The sequence below is a fragment of the Pecten maximus genome, chromosome 7 (assembly GCF_902652985.1).
Source record: "Pecten maximus chromosome 7, xPecMax1.1, whole genome shotgun sequence".
NCBI classification, from domain to species: domain Eukaryota; kingdom Metazoa; phylum Mollusca; class Bivalvia; order Pectinida; family Pectinidae; genus Pecten; species Pecten maximus.
The window spans coordinates 37,175,791-37,192,535 of record NC_047021.1 but is presented as its reverse complement, the minus strand read 5'-3'; the positions used below and the strand labels follow the sequence as shown (position 1 = coordinate 37,192,535).

General features: G+C 36.2%; 1 protein-coding gene across 1 annotated transcript; it reads left to right on the top strand.

The window, feature by feature from the left end:
• Positions 1 to 358: 358 nt before the first annotated feature.
• On the top strand, positions 359 to 11,529 carry LOC117330752 (carbohydrate sulfotransferase 11-like). Its single transcript, XM_033889223.1, has 4 exons — positions 359 to 1,192; positions 2,301 to 2,504; positions 3,186 to 3,262; positions 10,035 to 11,529. Exons 2-4 carry the CDS (start codon positions 2,396 to 2,398, stop codon positions 10,920 to 10,922), a joined length of 1,074 nt encoding a protein of 357 aa, XP_033745114.1. The 5' UTR covers positions 359 to 1,192; positions 2,301 to 2,395; the 3' UTR covers positions 10,923 to 11,529.
• Positions 11,530 to 16,745: the final 5,216 nt, after the last annotated feature.

The following is a 16,745-nucleotide window of genomic DNA, read 5'->3' as shown; positions in this document are numbered from 1 at the left end:
ATTGCGTTTTGAGACCAATCAGAAAACAACATGGCTGACAGGCAGCCATCTTGGATTTTGACAATTTAAGTTTGTTATCACTATTTCTGAGAAAGTACTGAAGGGATCTTTCTCAAATTTCATAAGTAGGTTCCCCTTGGTCCCTTGTATTGCATTTTTGGACCAGTCTGTCCTGAAAACAACCTGGCAAACAGCCATTATCGTTAAATCTCAAATTTCTTATATAGCTTGGATTCCCTTGTTTGAAAAGTACTGGAGGGATGTCTCAATTTGCACAGATTAGTAAAATGAAGGGAAAAGTAGAGAAAAGATCAATCCGACATGGAACCTATGAAGATCATTCAATGGTGGGCGCCAAGATCCCTCTGGGATCTCTTGTTAAACAGAAGCATATATATATATGCATTATATTCTAGTTTGGGTCAAACAAGAGTTTTGTAGGCATGGTTTTTGATACCTTGAGAGGGGACTTTATGATTGTGGTCATGTGGTGTAAGAAGTCAAGCGACTGATTCACTTAAGAAGTTATTGAATTAATTGTTTATCCCATGGCCACTAAAGATTAGCCTGGATATTGATGCCGACGTATTTGGCAGAATCTGCGATTTCTAGGATGAGACCATGAAGTGTATAGGTAGGCGAAGGAGTGAACTAGCATCTTTAAAAAATGAGCCGTATCATTATGTTTGTGTTATATTAAAGATCCCTTTGGTCGATAATTGATTAGTCGAAGGCTTAGTGTATATATATATATATATATATGATCATATGTAATAGGAATTAGTAATGGAAAATACCCTGCCTGCGCTAGAGCAAATATCCCACCACTATAGCATACTAGCTAGGCTAAAGGGAAGTTCCCACTAGGCTGAGCTAGTAAAAGTGACCTATACTCTCCATGCTTGCACTTATAGGGTCTGGTGTGTGTCTTTGGGGTCAAAGACTTGAATGAGGGAGGAATATAGCAGACTATGTTAAATTCTGGTGGCCAGAGTAGCTCAAATTGTTAGAGCATCTGTCTAGATTTCGGAGGCCCTGGTCTGGTCATTGCATTTTTCGTCTTATTTTACATTTGGCGCCCAGCTTAATACTAACATACAGTTGTAGGTGATGTAAGGACTCTTGTGCTTCTTTAGGGTCAAAGACTTTGTTGAAGGAGGAAGGAATGTAATGGAACTGTACTGGGCTGAAGGTTGGTGGCCAGTTATATATATATATATGTAATTAGTTCAAATGGCTATAGCTTTCATCTTGGTAGACTTCAGAGTTCGGCTTTCCTCCACCTTCAAATCTTGCACTTCCTTATATTGTATAATAACTTGACCCTGGCTGTTAATAGGACGTCAAACAAAATAAACCAAACCAAACTTCAGAGTTCCAAGTTCAAGTCCAGTGTGGTCGTTTCACTTTTCCTCTCCTGTTACATATGCATGGTGCCCAACTGATCATAAATACCCACGGAGCTGGTAAAAGGGTCTTTTGTGTCTTTGGGGTTATATTATAAGGACTTTGTTGAAGGAGAAAGGAATGTTCATTAACCTGTCTTTTTGGCTCCTCTACACTCCGTTAATATGTTATGTAACTTTTTTGCCCCATGTTGGCCTAAATTCATCAATAGATATATTGAATATACATGTATGTGCTACTGTCTCATATATACATGTATTTATGTCATTTGTAATGAGCACCTGTGGTCTGTTCATATCTTAGCTTTCAGAGCTATTTTCAGACAAAACATTAAGCAAGAAACTTCTATAAATAAAGCTGTTGAGTTAAGCACAATATTACACTCAAATATGTCATAGCCAAAATTGCAAACTAGAATGAATTCTATCATACATCAGATCTATTTTCCTCTCACTTTTCAGAAAGAGTGGTTTTTGGGGTAAAATTGACATATTTTATGTGGATTTTGTGATATATATGTGATATTTGCTTTACAGCGTATCAATATTTACGGTATATGTTTAAAAAGTTATGCTTCTGCTTCCATACTATATATATATTGTGGAAGTTTTTTGGTTGTACAAAATGTAATTGGAAAATACTGAAATTTTGATGAATTTTAATGTTCATTTTTTTTTCTAATAAAACTGATATACTGATCATGACAAAGCATGCACGATAGGCGAGACATATACATATGTATACATGTAATTATTTGATTCTTGTTTAATATGTCATTTAACACATTTTACCAGTTATCACTACTGCACGTTTATAAATATCCGACCATGTCTTTTGTACCTATGTAACGTTTGCTCCTGTGATTAATGCAAAGATTATTTTTTAATGTTTAGGTATACTGGAATCAGTTCAACATTTTCGATTTACCATGACCATTTTACATACCTCTATGAAGTAGGATACAGGAAATGCTGACGAGCGACCAAAAATGTTGAAGTCCAGAAAGATCTTTTTTGTATGCATAGCAGTTGTGGGCATTGTGGTGCCGTTGGTGTTTCTGAGTCAAACTACAGGACACAGCTCTCGCAGTAGACGAGGTTAGTAAAATTATATAATTAAAAGTGGAAATAGATTAAGATGAATATACATAAATAACAATTAATTTCATTAAATGAACATCTCTATTTAAGCATTAAGTAGTTAATACCATGTTCTTCGGTTTGTATAGTCGTTATAAATGAATTTGCAGGCAATTTAAAATGTCAAAAAGTTAATATTTTTAGAAAATCCTTCTCAGCATTTTTATTCAGAGACTTGTAAAGACAGCCATAATAGCGAGCTGGGGCCTGTAGCATACACAACATTACTTAAGCAATGCTCAGTGTGTTTGTTCATTTATCTTTTTTACTTTTTTTTTCAATTACATTTGTAAAACCTGATACTTTTTCAGCAGAACATGAAAAAATACCATTTTTACTTCAGAATTGAATTTGTATGAACTTCATCAATAAAATTTTCATTTACATGCTTTTACTGTTGACCAATGAAATTTCTATAAGCCAATTACAAAAAAATCTGATATTTTGAATAGCATATTTACATGTTAAGTGATCTGTAGCTACATGACCGTAAAGTATCTTACTGCAAAAAAATGTGCTAATCACTGAGGACCGCTAAATTGCCCAATTTTGAAAGTAATTGTTGTAGTTTTGAAGCATCAATATCTACAAATTATGCCCAATGTATTATTGAAATGAAGGCTTTAACTGTCATTTCAGGACCCAAGAAGAAAGTTGTTGCTAGATTTCGGCACAATGTTTTAGACAACAATGAGTCATCATTAATGACTTCACTGGTAAGTTTAAGAGCTGTAATCTGTAATAATGCCTAACATTTCAATGATTTTTAGCTCACCTGGACCGAAGGTCCGGTGAGCTTATGTCATGGCGCGGCGTCCGTCGTCCGTCCGTCGTCCGTCCGTCAACATTTGCTTCAAATCGCTACTAGTCATGAAGTTCTTATTGGATTTTTACCAAATTCGGTCAGAAACATCCTTGGCAGAAGGGGAACAGATTTTGCATAAATGGTGACTCTGACCCCCGAGGGGCCAAAAGGGCAGGGCCCAATAGGGGAAATAGAGGTAATTCCTTTAAATCGCTACTTGTCATGAAGTTATGAATGGATTTGAACCAAATTTGGTCAGGAACATCCTTGGGGGAAGGGGAACAGATTTTGCATAAATGGTGACTCTGACCCCTGAGGGGCCAAAGGGGCGGGGACCAATAGGGGAAATAGAGGTAATTCCTTTAAATCGCTACTTGTCATAAAGTTGTGAATGGATTTGAACCAAATTTGGTCAGAAGCATCCTTGGGGGAAGGGGAACAGATTTTGCATAAATGGTGACTCTGACCCCCGAGGGGCCAAAGGGGCGGGGACCAATAGGGGAAATAGAGGTAATTCCTTTAAATCGCTACTTGTCATAAAGTTATGAATGGATTTGAACCAAATTTGGTCAGAAGCATCCTTGCCAGAAGGGGAACAGATTTTGCATAAATGGTGACTCTGACCCCCGAGGGGCCAAAAGGGCGGGGCCCAATAGGAGAAATAGAGGTAATTCCTTTAAATCGCTACTTGTCATAAAGTTATGAATGGCTTTGAACTCAATTTGGTCAGGAACATCCTTGGGGGAAGGGGAACAGATTTTGCATAAATTGTGAATCTGACCCCCGAGGAGCCAAAGGGGCGGGGCCCAATAGAGGAAATAGAGGTAATTCCTTTAAATCGCTACTTGTCATAAAGTTATGAATGGATTTGAACCAAATTTGGTCAGAAACATCCTTGGGGGAAGGGGAACAGATTTTGCATAAATGATGACTCTGACCCCCGAGGAGCCAAAAGGGCGAGGCCCAATAGGGGAAATAGAGGTAATTCCTTTAAATCGCTACTTGTCATAAAGTTATGGATGGATTTGAACCAAATTTGGTCAGGAACATTCTTGGGGGAAGGGGAACAGATTTTGCATAAATGGTGACTCTGACACCCGAGGGGTCAAAGGGGCGGGGCCCAATAGGGGAAATAGAGGTAATTCCTTTAAATCGCTACTTGTCATGAAGTTATGAATGGATTTGAACCAAATTTGGTCAGAAACATCCTTGGGGAAGGGGAACAGATTTTGAATAAATGATGGTTCTGACCCGAAAGGGGTCAAAAGGGCGGGCCCAATAGGGGAAATAGAGGTAATTCCTTTAAATTGCTACTTGTCATAAAGTTATGAATGGATTTGAACCCAATTAGGTCAGAAACATCCTTGGCAGAAGGGGAACAGATTTTGCATAAATGGTGACTCTGACTCCAAAGGGGCCAAAGGGGCAGGGCCCAATAGGTGAAATAGATGTAATTCCTTTGAATCGCTACTTGTCATAAAGTTATGAATGGATTTAAACCCAATTTGGTCAAAAACATCCTTGGGGAAAGGGGAACAGATTTTGCATAAATGGTGGCTCTGACCACGGAGGGAGTAAAAGGGGCGGGGCCCAATAGGGGAAATAGAAGTAATTCCTTTAAATGGCTACTAGTCATAAAGATTTGAATGGATTTGGACCCATGTTGGTCAGAAACATTTTTAGGGGACGGGGAACAGATTTTGCATAAATGGTGACTCTGACCCCCGAGGGGCCAAAGGGGCGGGGACCAATAGGGGAAATAGAGGTAATTCCTTTAAATCGCTACTAGTCATAAAGCTATGAATGGATTTGAAACCAATTAGGTCAGAAACATCCTTGGGGGAAGGGGAAGAGATTTTGCATAAATGGTGACTCTGACCCCCGAGGGGCCAAAAGGGCGGGCCCAATAGGGGAAATAGAGGTAATTCCTTTAAATTGCTACTTGTCATAAAGTTATGAATGGATTTGAACCCAATTTGGTCAGAAACATCCTTGGGGGAAGGGGAATAGATTTTGCATAAATGGTGACTCTGACCCCCGAGGGGCCAAAGGGGCGGGGCCCAATAGGTGAAATAGAGGTAATTCCTTTGAATCTCTACTTGTCATAAAGTGATGAATGCATGTTCTAAAAGCAATTCTTGAGGTCTTTCAGACCTTAGAGAGTCTGGACTTCATTAATCTTTAAAGCAGTTCGGATTACCACACTATAACCATATATAGCATTGTTAGAGATTTACAAATAAAACAAATCGAATATGAACATTATTTTGACATTTGGCCTAATTCAACCAGGTGAGCGATGCAGGCCCCATGGGCCTCTTGTTTATTTCTCAGGACCAAAGCTTGGTGACCTTTTCCAAACCAGCTTAGTCTTTTGTGTGTCGATCATCCATCTTCTGTTGTTTGTTTACATTTTCATTTTTTCAACTCATCTCAAAAACTTCTGAACCTTTTTTGATGAAATTTTACAGTTCATATAGGAAAATCACATGTTTTAGTATAACTTGTTCTATATATTTTTTTTTTTTTGAAAAATCATTCAAAATTGGCTAGAATTATTTGGTGAAACTTAGCTATTATTTATAGGAACTGTTTATACATAAATAGTTACATGTTTAAGTCTCTGTGACTGTCAAGGCCCATAGGCCTCGGTCTGGGCCATGGTGGCCGAGTGGTTATATAAGGTGTCCCGACACTTTATCACTACCCTCCACCTCTGGGTTACGAGTTTGAAACCTACATGGGGTAGTGGCCTGGTACTGACTGTAGGCTGGAAATTTTTCTCTGAGTACTCTGGCTTAATTTTCTCCACTTTCAAAACCTGGTATGTCCTTACAATCCCCTGGCTGTTAACAGGACATTAAACCAAAATAAACCAAACTAAAACATACATGTACGTCTCTTGTGAATTATAGTTGTCTTACCATGAATAGTGAGGAGAAAATTGTATTGATGTGGGTTTGACAGCAGCACTACCTTCAAAATTGTATTTTAAGATAAAACAGTTTCACTGGCTGATCAATGCTTCCATGTTTATTTTCTCCTGGTTTTTACTAGAACACCTAGTCCGGAAAATAGTCACAACTAATATCAAAACCAACATATCCTGATGACTTTGATAGTAAAACATGACAAAATAACTCTATCTCATCATACCTGTAATAAATAATGATTAAATTTATCTCATCATACCTGTAATTAATAATGATTAAATTTTGTGTGACAGTGATAATTGAGATACAAAATATGATTATTTCAGTACAACAAATTGGATTCTCTGTTAGAAATACTCTGATTCAAACTTGTACAACCCTATTGCTTGCATTACGTGTTATATACACAATGTACACATTTTTTTAAGACAGAGATTTTTGTGGGGTTCAAATTTTGTGGTTTTCATAAAAGGTACCATTTCACAGGTTTTTGATTCCTTGGATTAATTGGAATCATGCACCTGAAACTCATTCATTTACAGTATAAACTTGACAAGATTTTGTGAGACTATAACACTGCTCAGTCTCTTCCTACCTGTCCACTAGCTTGAAGGAATATATCTACTCAGGTATTGAAGTAAATGAGAAATGAGACATTCACCAATTAAGCGATTAAGCTAATCACCTTTTAATTTGAACAAATTGGCCATGCAGGTTCAAGTTCAAGTTCTTTATTTCCTTGAGCCTTACGGCTCATCGGTTCAACAAATATATACATGTACAGAAATGATACAATACAAAAACCACACACTCGCATACACACACTCACACACAACCGGACTAACACATACATTGTACAACAGGTAGAGTGTAGAAGGACATTTTTTTTTTTTTATACTAATAAAAAATCTGTTCTTTGTTTATTACTGTATTTAATATATTTTGCTAAATTTGAAAGATCTTTTTTGTTTACTGTTTCTAGAAGTTGAATAAATTTGTACATACTAGGTTTATTATAATAATATTTCTTAATAAAACGTTTTCTTAGGTCTAAATGAAATACACATTTAATAATAAAATGAAATTCTTCTTCAATGTCTCCACTGTTACAATAGGAACAAATTCTTTGATTTCTTTCTAAGTTATTAAATCTACCAATTTCAATATTTAATTTATGTGATGACAATCTAATTCTAGTTATTTCTTTTAAATTAGAAGTACCTATTGGTTTTGATAAATATGGCTGTAAGTAGAACTTTTCACTAATAAACTTGTACAGTGAACACTTGGAAGATGAATTGATTTTTTCTTTACATTCTTGTATAAATATATCACATAGTCTGCATTTAACAATATTCATAATATAATCAGCTGTATAAATATCCCCATTTTGCCATATATACCCAACACCCATTCTATACAGTTCTTCTTTTACTTCATTCAACCATTCATTCCCGTTTTCTAACATATCTTGATAACAAGCATTTAACACACAGTTATTGGTTTGTTTTAATTTCAACCAATATTTAAAAATTCTAAATTTCCTCACTATTACAAAAGGTAATCTCCCTAATTCTTGGTAAATCATACAATTAGAAGTACTTTTCTTAACCCCCAATAATCTTTTTAAAAACTGTAAGTGGATTTTCTCTATATCCGGTGCTTTATGAAAACCCCAAATTTCAGCCCCATAGTTAAATATACTACCGACGTATGTATCAAAAACATGTAGTTGGGTTTCAACGTTAAAAAAATTTTTCTTTGATACTCCCGAAATTGAAAATAATGCTTTTCTTCCTTGTTCAGCAATTTTTTGTTGAGTTTTCTTAAATTTACCATTAAAATTCATTTGTATCCCCAGATAATTAAATTCATCTACGGTTTCTAATACACATCCGTCATATAACCACTTTTCTTCTTTTCTTAATTTACCACCGTTTCGGAAAACCATTACTTTAGTTTTGGTAGTGTTTACAGTAAGGTTCCATTTCTTTGTGTAAAGTAATAAAGTATCTAACATTTTTTGCAGTCCCTCGGGAGTTTCTGCCATTAAAACCATATCATCAGCATACATAATTAAAAACAAGTTAATAGTATATAACTCAATAGATGGACATCCTTCTGTTAGGAAATTCATTTCACAGTCGTTGACATACATGGAGAACAATAATGGTGACATTATTTCACCTTGGAATAACCCATTTTGACATTTAAAAAAATCGGACATATTATTATTATATTTGACACAACATTTCACATTTTTATAAAGTGCTCTTATAATATTCAACATTTTCCCTTCAACACCTTCTTTAATAAGTTTGTACCACAAATTTTGTCTGTTTATAAAATCAAAAGCTTTCTTGTAATCAATAAAACAGCAATATAGTCTTTTCCTATTTTTTAAAATTTTACTTATTAAGGTTTGTAAAACAAAAACAGTAGATAAGTTTTTCTTAAAGCCAAACTGAGCGTCACTTAATTTAGAATAATCACTATCAAATTTCATTAGGCGCTCATTTAAAATTGATGTAAAAATTTTACGTAAACAACTAACTAGTGTGATGCCCCTGTAATTATTGGTATCATTTTTATCACCTTTCTTGAAGATAGGTATAATATTGCCTAATGACCATGATGAAGGATAAAAACCAGATTTAAAGATATTATTGAACAATTGGACTAAGCAAGGCAAAAGTACCTCTTTTCCTTTAATAAAATACTCATTTAATAGTAAGTCTGGCCCACAAGCCTTAGAATTATTCAAGTTTCTGATAGCTTTAAGAACTTCACTATCAGATATCTGATTATCTAATTCATGAAACATATTATTTGGTACATTTATGTCATAATCATTTAAAAAATCATTGACCATTCGATTATCCACAGGTTCTGTTGTTGATAATTCACTAAAATAATTGTAAAAATCTTGTTCGTTAAGATTACCATGAACAATATTTTTCTTTTTCCTGAATTTACTGTAAAAAGCTTTAGGATTACTTTTTCTCAGAAAAGCCATCATATTTCCCTGTTGAGCTACATATTCACGTTTTAATTTAGCTTCGAGTTTTTTATAAATACGCTTTTTAGGTAAACTTATCATGTGGGGGACGTAACAGGAGCTTGGATATCGGAAAGTTTATGCTTTAAAACTATGATTTGTATAGAGTAAATATAATAAATAATCCAACCTGTGCATGTGGTAATGAATGTGAAAACGTGTATCATTATTTTTTTGATTGTACATGTATATTGTATAGAAGAAAGCGTGAACACTTATTTGATAATCTCTCTAGCTATTGTAATGTGACGCTCAATGTTATTCTCTGGGGTTCTCCTAAATTATCTGATGAACAAAACGGCTATATTTTTCAATATGTTCAAAATTTTATTAAATCCAGTAATCAATTTTAGGTCATCTCTGTCTGTCTGTCTGTCTGTCTCTCTCATTCTCTCTCTCTCTCTCTTAACTAACTGGCATTAACATATAAACTTTTTGTTCTGTCCCCCATCTCTCTCTTTTCTTACATCAAATTTTATATACTGAATTATATTGTAAATTCATATTATGTACATAATGATTATTGGAAGAAGGCGTTTTTAAGTTGTGATAACTTGTGTCCTATTCCTGTTGTTATATTTAACAATAGAAATATGTTTAAATCAATGGAAAGTTTAGAGTTATAAGTGGTATGTAGATATGCAGCTCATTCTACATTTTCATACGATACATTCATCTCTTGTCTTTGACAGAATACCAACATTCCACCAGATGTACTACAACGGGAGAGATTGGCTACCCTTAAGCAAGGCTGCCAGCTGCTTGAGAGAAAGGGTGTGGTTCCCGACAATGTTACCGCTAGCCAGCTAAGCCATATCCTTGTAGATGACACATATCAAGTGATGTTTTGTTACATTCCTAAGGTGGCCTGCACCAACATGAAACGGGTATTTCTGCTCCTTACGGGTAAAATGAATACCACCAATCCTCTCGACATCAAAAGCAATGATGTACATTTTACACATGATAAATACTTGAAATATCTTAGTGATTACAGTTCGGAAATTGATATCAATTATAGAATCAAAAGTTACAAGAAAGTTATATTTGTCCGAGAACCATTAGAAAGATTGTTGTCCGCATACAGGAACAAATTTATGGAGAAGAGTGACTATTTCCATAGGAGGTTTGGTCGAAGAATAATCAAAAGATACCGTGAAAACCCGTCTGCGGCTTCCGTTGAGTTGGGAAATGATGTGCAATTTATAGAATTCATTAAGTACATTACAGATTCCAATACAGTTATGAGGGAAGGATATAACGAACATTGGGCTCATTACTCTGGTCTGTGCCATCCATGTCTGATTCAGTATGACTACATCGGCAAATACGAAACTATTGACCAGGATATCGACCAGATTCTCAGGGATCTACGTATCGACAAAATCATTAAGTTTCCGCCTCGAGGTGCAACCTACAAAAGAAAAAAAACAAAAGACACTATGGCCGATTTCTACGGAAAGATTCCACCATCTCACTTAAGGTTACTATGGAAAATTTATGTAAATGATTACAAACTCTTCGGCTATCCTTATCCAGAGGTTTTGAAGCAGTTTCTTCAGGATGGGCGTCATACATGATACACATTGTTAACCTATTACTTTGAACAACCTATTATCATGAAATGTTTGAGATTTAATTTGCCTTCTTTACATATAATTCTCAGTCTTAATCAAATAGTGTGTAAAATTCAAAGGGATCAGAATAAAAAATGGACACAATAAATTTGATGTCGGAGCTCAAATGTGGTCAGTATTCAACATTTGTTTACCATATATTATGAAATCCTATTGAGAACTGGATTTAATTTTTATATATTTTGTTTTTTTTTGTTTAATTTTTGTTCTTTCTTTTTATTTGATTTTATATTTCATGCAAGTATTTATTATTTTGCTAAGAAATCCATAACTAAGATGAATTTGTTTTACTGGTTATACATTTTTGTGTCAATCACAAAACTGATTATCTCCCCTGCATTGATTCATTTCCTTAGAATATCCTACCAGGATCATGTACTAGTGTACTACCAGTATTGTTTTTGTTTTTGAAAGATAAACAGGCGTGTTGAAGTAGTTTGACCTTTAAAATACTTTTTTTTTCAACTTTAGTCTTTTCTTTGTAAATAATATTATTCTTATATTATTGTTATACTTGATTTTTCTGTGATGAATAAAACGTCATTATTCATTTTATTGTTTCTCACAATTTTTATTTAGTGAAAATTTTGATTAAATGGTTGAAACTGTTTTGTTATTATATCATTGCTTTACAATGACTAGAAATGTCAATATTCCAAATAAAAATGATTGATATATATGACATAATTAATAATGCTTGGTGATATTTTGGTACAATTTCTCCTATTTTGTGAAATTGATTATTTTTAAAGAAATCAATTTACTGTAGTAAATCGAACATCTCAGTTTTAATAGTCAAAAAGTACATAAATAACTTTATACTGAAATGAATAACTTTTTCAAGATTGATTTTGAAAGATAAATTCTGGGAGGATTATAAAGTCTGTGTCAATTCAATGCTCAGGATGATTAAAAAGTACATATGTTCGTTGAAGAGCTTTTCTTCCTTTGAATATTCCTGACTTCTGTATTCTCCACTGTTTTTAGCCCACCATCATCAGATGGTGGGCTATTCAAATCGCCCTGCGTCCGTGGTCCGTCGTCCGTCCGTCCGTCCGTCCGTCCCTCCGTCCGTCCGTCCCTCCGTCCGTCCGTAAACAATTCTTGTTATCGCTAATCCTCAGAAAGTACTGAAGAGATCTTTCTCAAACTTCATATGTAGGTTCCCCTTGGTGCCTAGTTATGCATATTGCATTTTGGGACCGATCAGAAAACAACATGGCCGACAGGCAGCCATCTTGGATTTTGACAATTGAAGTTTGTTATCGCTATTTCTGAGAAAGTACTGAAGGGATCTTTCTCAAATTTCATATGTAGGTTCCCCTTGGTGCCTAGTTATGCATATTGCATTTTGGGACCGATCGGAAAACAAGATGGCCGACAGGCAGCCATCTTGGATTTTGACCATTGAAGTTTGTTATCGCTATTTCTGAGAAAGTACTGAAGGGATCTTTCTCAAATTTCATATGTAGGTTCCCCTTGGTGCCTAGTTATGCATATTGCATTTTGGGACCGATCGGAAAACAAGATGGCCGACAGGCAGCCATCTTGGATTTTGACCATTGAAGTTTGTTATCGCTATTTCTGAGAAAGTACAGAAGGGATCTTTCTCAAATTTCATATGTAGGTTCCCCTTGGTGCCTAGTTATGCATATTGCATGTTGGGACCGATCGAAAAACAAGATGGCCGACAGGCAGCCATCTTGGATTTTGACCATTGAAGTTTGTTATCGCTATTTCTGAGAAAGTACTGAAGGGATCTTTCTCAAATTTCATATGTAGGTTCCTCTTGGTGCCTAGTTATGCATATTGCATTTTGGGACCGATCAGAAAACAAGATGGCCGACAGGCAGCCATCTTGGATTTTGACCATTGAAGTTTGTTATCGCTATTTCTGAGAAAGTACTGAAGGGATCTTTCTCAAATTTCATATGTAGGTTCCCCTTGGTGCCTAATTATGCATATTGCATTTTGGGACCGATCGGAAAACAAGATGGCCGACAGGCAGCCATCTTGGATTTTGACCATTGAAGTTTGTTATCGCTATTTCTGAGAAAGTACAGAAGGGATCTTCCTCAAATTTCATATGTAGGTTCCCCTTAGTGCCTAGTTATGCATATTGCATTTTGAGACCAATCAGAAAACAAGATGGCCGACAGGCAGCCATCTTTGATTTTGACAAATGAAGTTTGTTATCACTATTTCTGAGGAAGTACTGAAGGGATCATTCTCAAATTTCATATGTAGGTTCCCCTTGGTGCCTAGTTATGCATATTGCATTTTGAGACCAATCAGAAAACAAGATGGCCGACAGGCAGCCATCTTGGATTTTGACAATTGAAGTTTGTTATCGCTATTTCTCAGAAAGTACTGAAGGAATCTTTCTCAAATTCCATATATAGGTTCCCCTTGGTGCCTAAATCTTAGATTTCATATATAGGTTTCCCTTGTTTGAAAAGTACTAGAGGTTTCTTCTGAATTTACACAGACTAGTAAGACTTAGAAGAAGAGAAAAGTAGAGAAAAGATCAATCTGACATGGAACCTATGAAGAACATTCAATGGTGGGCGCCAAGATCCCTCTGGGATCTCTTGTTTGTAATGCCTGTGATCAGATATTTGATTTCCTATCTTTCATAGTTGAAAACTTGAAGCATACATTTTTAGCCCACCATCTGATGATGGTGGGCTATTCAAATCGCCCTGCGTCCGAGGTCCGTCCCTCCGTCCGTCTGTCCGTAAACAATTCTTGTTATCGCTATTTCTCAGAAAGTACTGAAGGGATCTTTCTCAAATTTCAAATATAGGTTCCCCTTGGTGCCTAGTTATGCATATTGCATTTTGAGACTAATCGGAAAACATGGCCGTCAGGCAGCCATCTTGGATTTTGACAATTGAAGTTTGTTATCGCTAATTCTCATAATGCACTGAAGGGATCTTTCTCAAATTTCATATATAGGTTCCCCTTGGTGCCTAGTTATGCATATTGCATTTTGAGACCAATCGGAAAACAACATGGCCAACAGGCAGCCATCTTGGATTTTGACAATCGAAGTTTGTTATTGCTAATTCTCATAATGCACTGAAGGGATCTTTCTCAAATTTCATGTATAGGTTCCCCCTGGTGCCTAGTTATGCATATTGCATTTTGAGACCAATCGGAAAACAACATGGCCTACAGGCAGCCATCTTGGATTTTGACAATTGAAGTTTGTTATCGCTATATCCTAGAAAGCACTGAAGGAATCTTTCTCAAATTTCATATATAGGTTCCCCTTGGTGCTTAGTTATGCATATTGCATTTTGATACCAATTGGAAAACAACATGGCCGACAGGCAGCCATCTTGGATTGTGACAATTGAAGTTTGTTATCGCTATTTCTCAGAAAGTAATAAAGGGATCTTTCTCAAATTTCATATGTAGGTTCCCCTTGGTGCCTAGTTATGCATATTGCATTTTGGGACCGATCGGAAAACAAGATGGCCGACAGGCAGCCATCTTGGATTTTGACCATTGAAGTTTGTTATCGCTATTTCTGAGAAAGTACTGAAGGGATCTTTCTCAAATTTCATATGTAGGTTCCCCTTGGTGCCTAGTTATGCATATTGCATTTTGGGACCGATCGGAAAACAAGATGGCCGACAGGCAGCCATCTTGGATTTTGACCATTGAAGTTTGTTATCGCTATTTCTGAGAAAGTACAGAAGGGATCTTTCTCAAATTTCATATGTAGGTTCCCCTTGGTGCCTAGTTATGCATATTGCATGTTGGGACCGATCGAAAAACAAGATGGCCGACAGGCAGCCATCTTGGATTTTGACCATTGAAGTTTGTTATCGCTATTTCTGAGAAAGTACTGAAGGGATCTTTCTCAAATTTCATATGTAGGTTCCTCTTGGTGCCTAGTTATGCATATTGCATTTTGGGACCGATCAGAAAACAAGATGGCCGACAGGCAGCCATCTTGGATTTTGACCATTGAAGTTTGTTATCGCTATTTCTGAGAAAGTACTGAAGGGATCTTTCTCAAATTTCATATGTAGGTTCCCCTTGGTGCCTAATTATGCATATTGCATTTTGGGACCGATCGGAAAACAAGATGGCCGACAGGCAGCCATCTTGGATTTTGACCATTGAAGTTTGTTATCGCTATTTCTGAGAAAGTACAGAAGGGATCTTCCTCAAATTTCATATGTAGGTTCCCCTTAGTGCCTAGTTATGCATATTGCATTTTGAGACCAATCAGAAAACAAGATGGCCGACAGGCAGCCATCTTTGATTTTGACAAATGAAGTTTGTTATCACTATTTCTGAGGAAGTACTGAAGGGATCATTCTCAAATTTCATATGTAGGTTCCCCTTGGTGCCTAGTTATGCATATTGCATTTTGAGACCAATCAGAAAACAACATGGCCGACAGGCAGCCATCTTGGATTTTGACAATTGAAGTTTGTTATCGCTATTTCTCAGAAAGTACTGAAGGAATCTTTCTCAAATTCCATATATAGGTTCCCCTTGGTGCCTAAATCTTAGATTTCATATATAGGTTTCCCTTGTTTGAAAAGTACTAGAGGTTTCTTCTGAATTTACACAGACTAGTAAGACTTAGAAGAAGAGAAAAGTAGAGAAAAGATCAATCTGACATGGAACCTATGAAGAACATTCAATGGTGGGCGCCAAGATCCCTCTGGGATCTCTTGTTTGTAATGCCTGTGATCAGATATTTGATTTCCTATCTTTCATAGTTGAAAACTTGAAGCATACATTTTTAGCCCACCATCTGATGATGGTGGGCTATTCAAATCGCCCTGCGTCCGAGGTCCGTCCCTCCGTCCGTCTGTCCGTAAACAATTCTTGTTATCGCTATTTCTCAGAAAGTACTGAAGGGATCTTTCTCAAATTTCAAATATAGGTTCCCCTTGGTGCCTAGTTATGCATATTGCATTTTGAGACTAATCGGAAAACATGGCCGTCAGGCAGCCATCTTGGATTTTGACAATTGAAGTTTGTTATCGCTAATTCTCATAATGCACTGAAGGGATCTTTCTCAAATTTCATATATAGGTTCCCCTTGGTGCCTAGTTATGCATATTGCATTTTGAGACCAATCGGAAAACAACATGGCCAACAGGCAGCCATCTTGGATTTTGACAATCGAAGTTTGTTATTGCTAATTCTCATAATGCACTGAAGGGATCTTTCTCAAATTTCATGTATAGGTTCCCCCTGGTGCCTAGTTATGCATATTGCATTTTGAGACCAATCGGAAAACAACATGGCCTACAGGCAGCCATCTTGGATTTTGACAATTGAAGTTTGTTATCGCTATATCCTAGAAAGCACTGAAGGAATCTTTCTCAAATTTCATATATAGGTTCCCCTTGGTGCTTAGTTATGCATATTGCATTTTGATACCAATTGGAAAACAACATGGCCGACAGGCAGCCATCTTGGATTGTGACAATTGAAGTTTGTTATCGCTATTTCTCAGAAAGTAATAAAGGGATCTTTCTCAAATTTCATATGTAGGTTCCCCTTGGTGCTTAGATATGCATATTGCATTTTGATACTAATCGGAAAACAACATGGCCGACAGGAAGCCATCTTGGATTTTGACAATTGAAGTTTGTTATCGCTATTTCTCAGAAAGTAATGAAGGGATCTTTCTCAAATTTCATATGTAGGTTCCCCTGGGTACCTTGTTATGCATATTGCATTTTGAGATTAATCGGAAAACAACATGGCCGATAGGCAGCCATCTTGGAT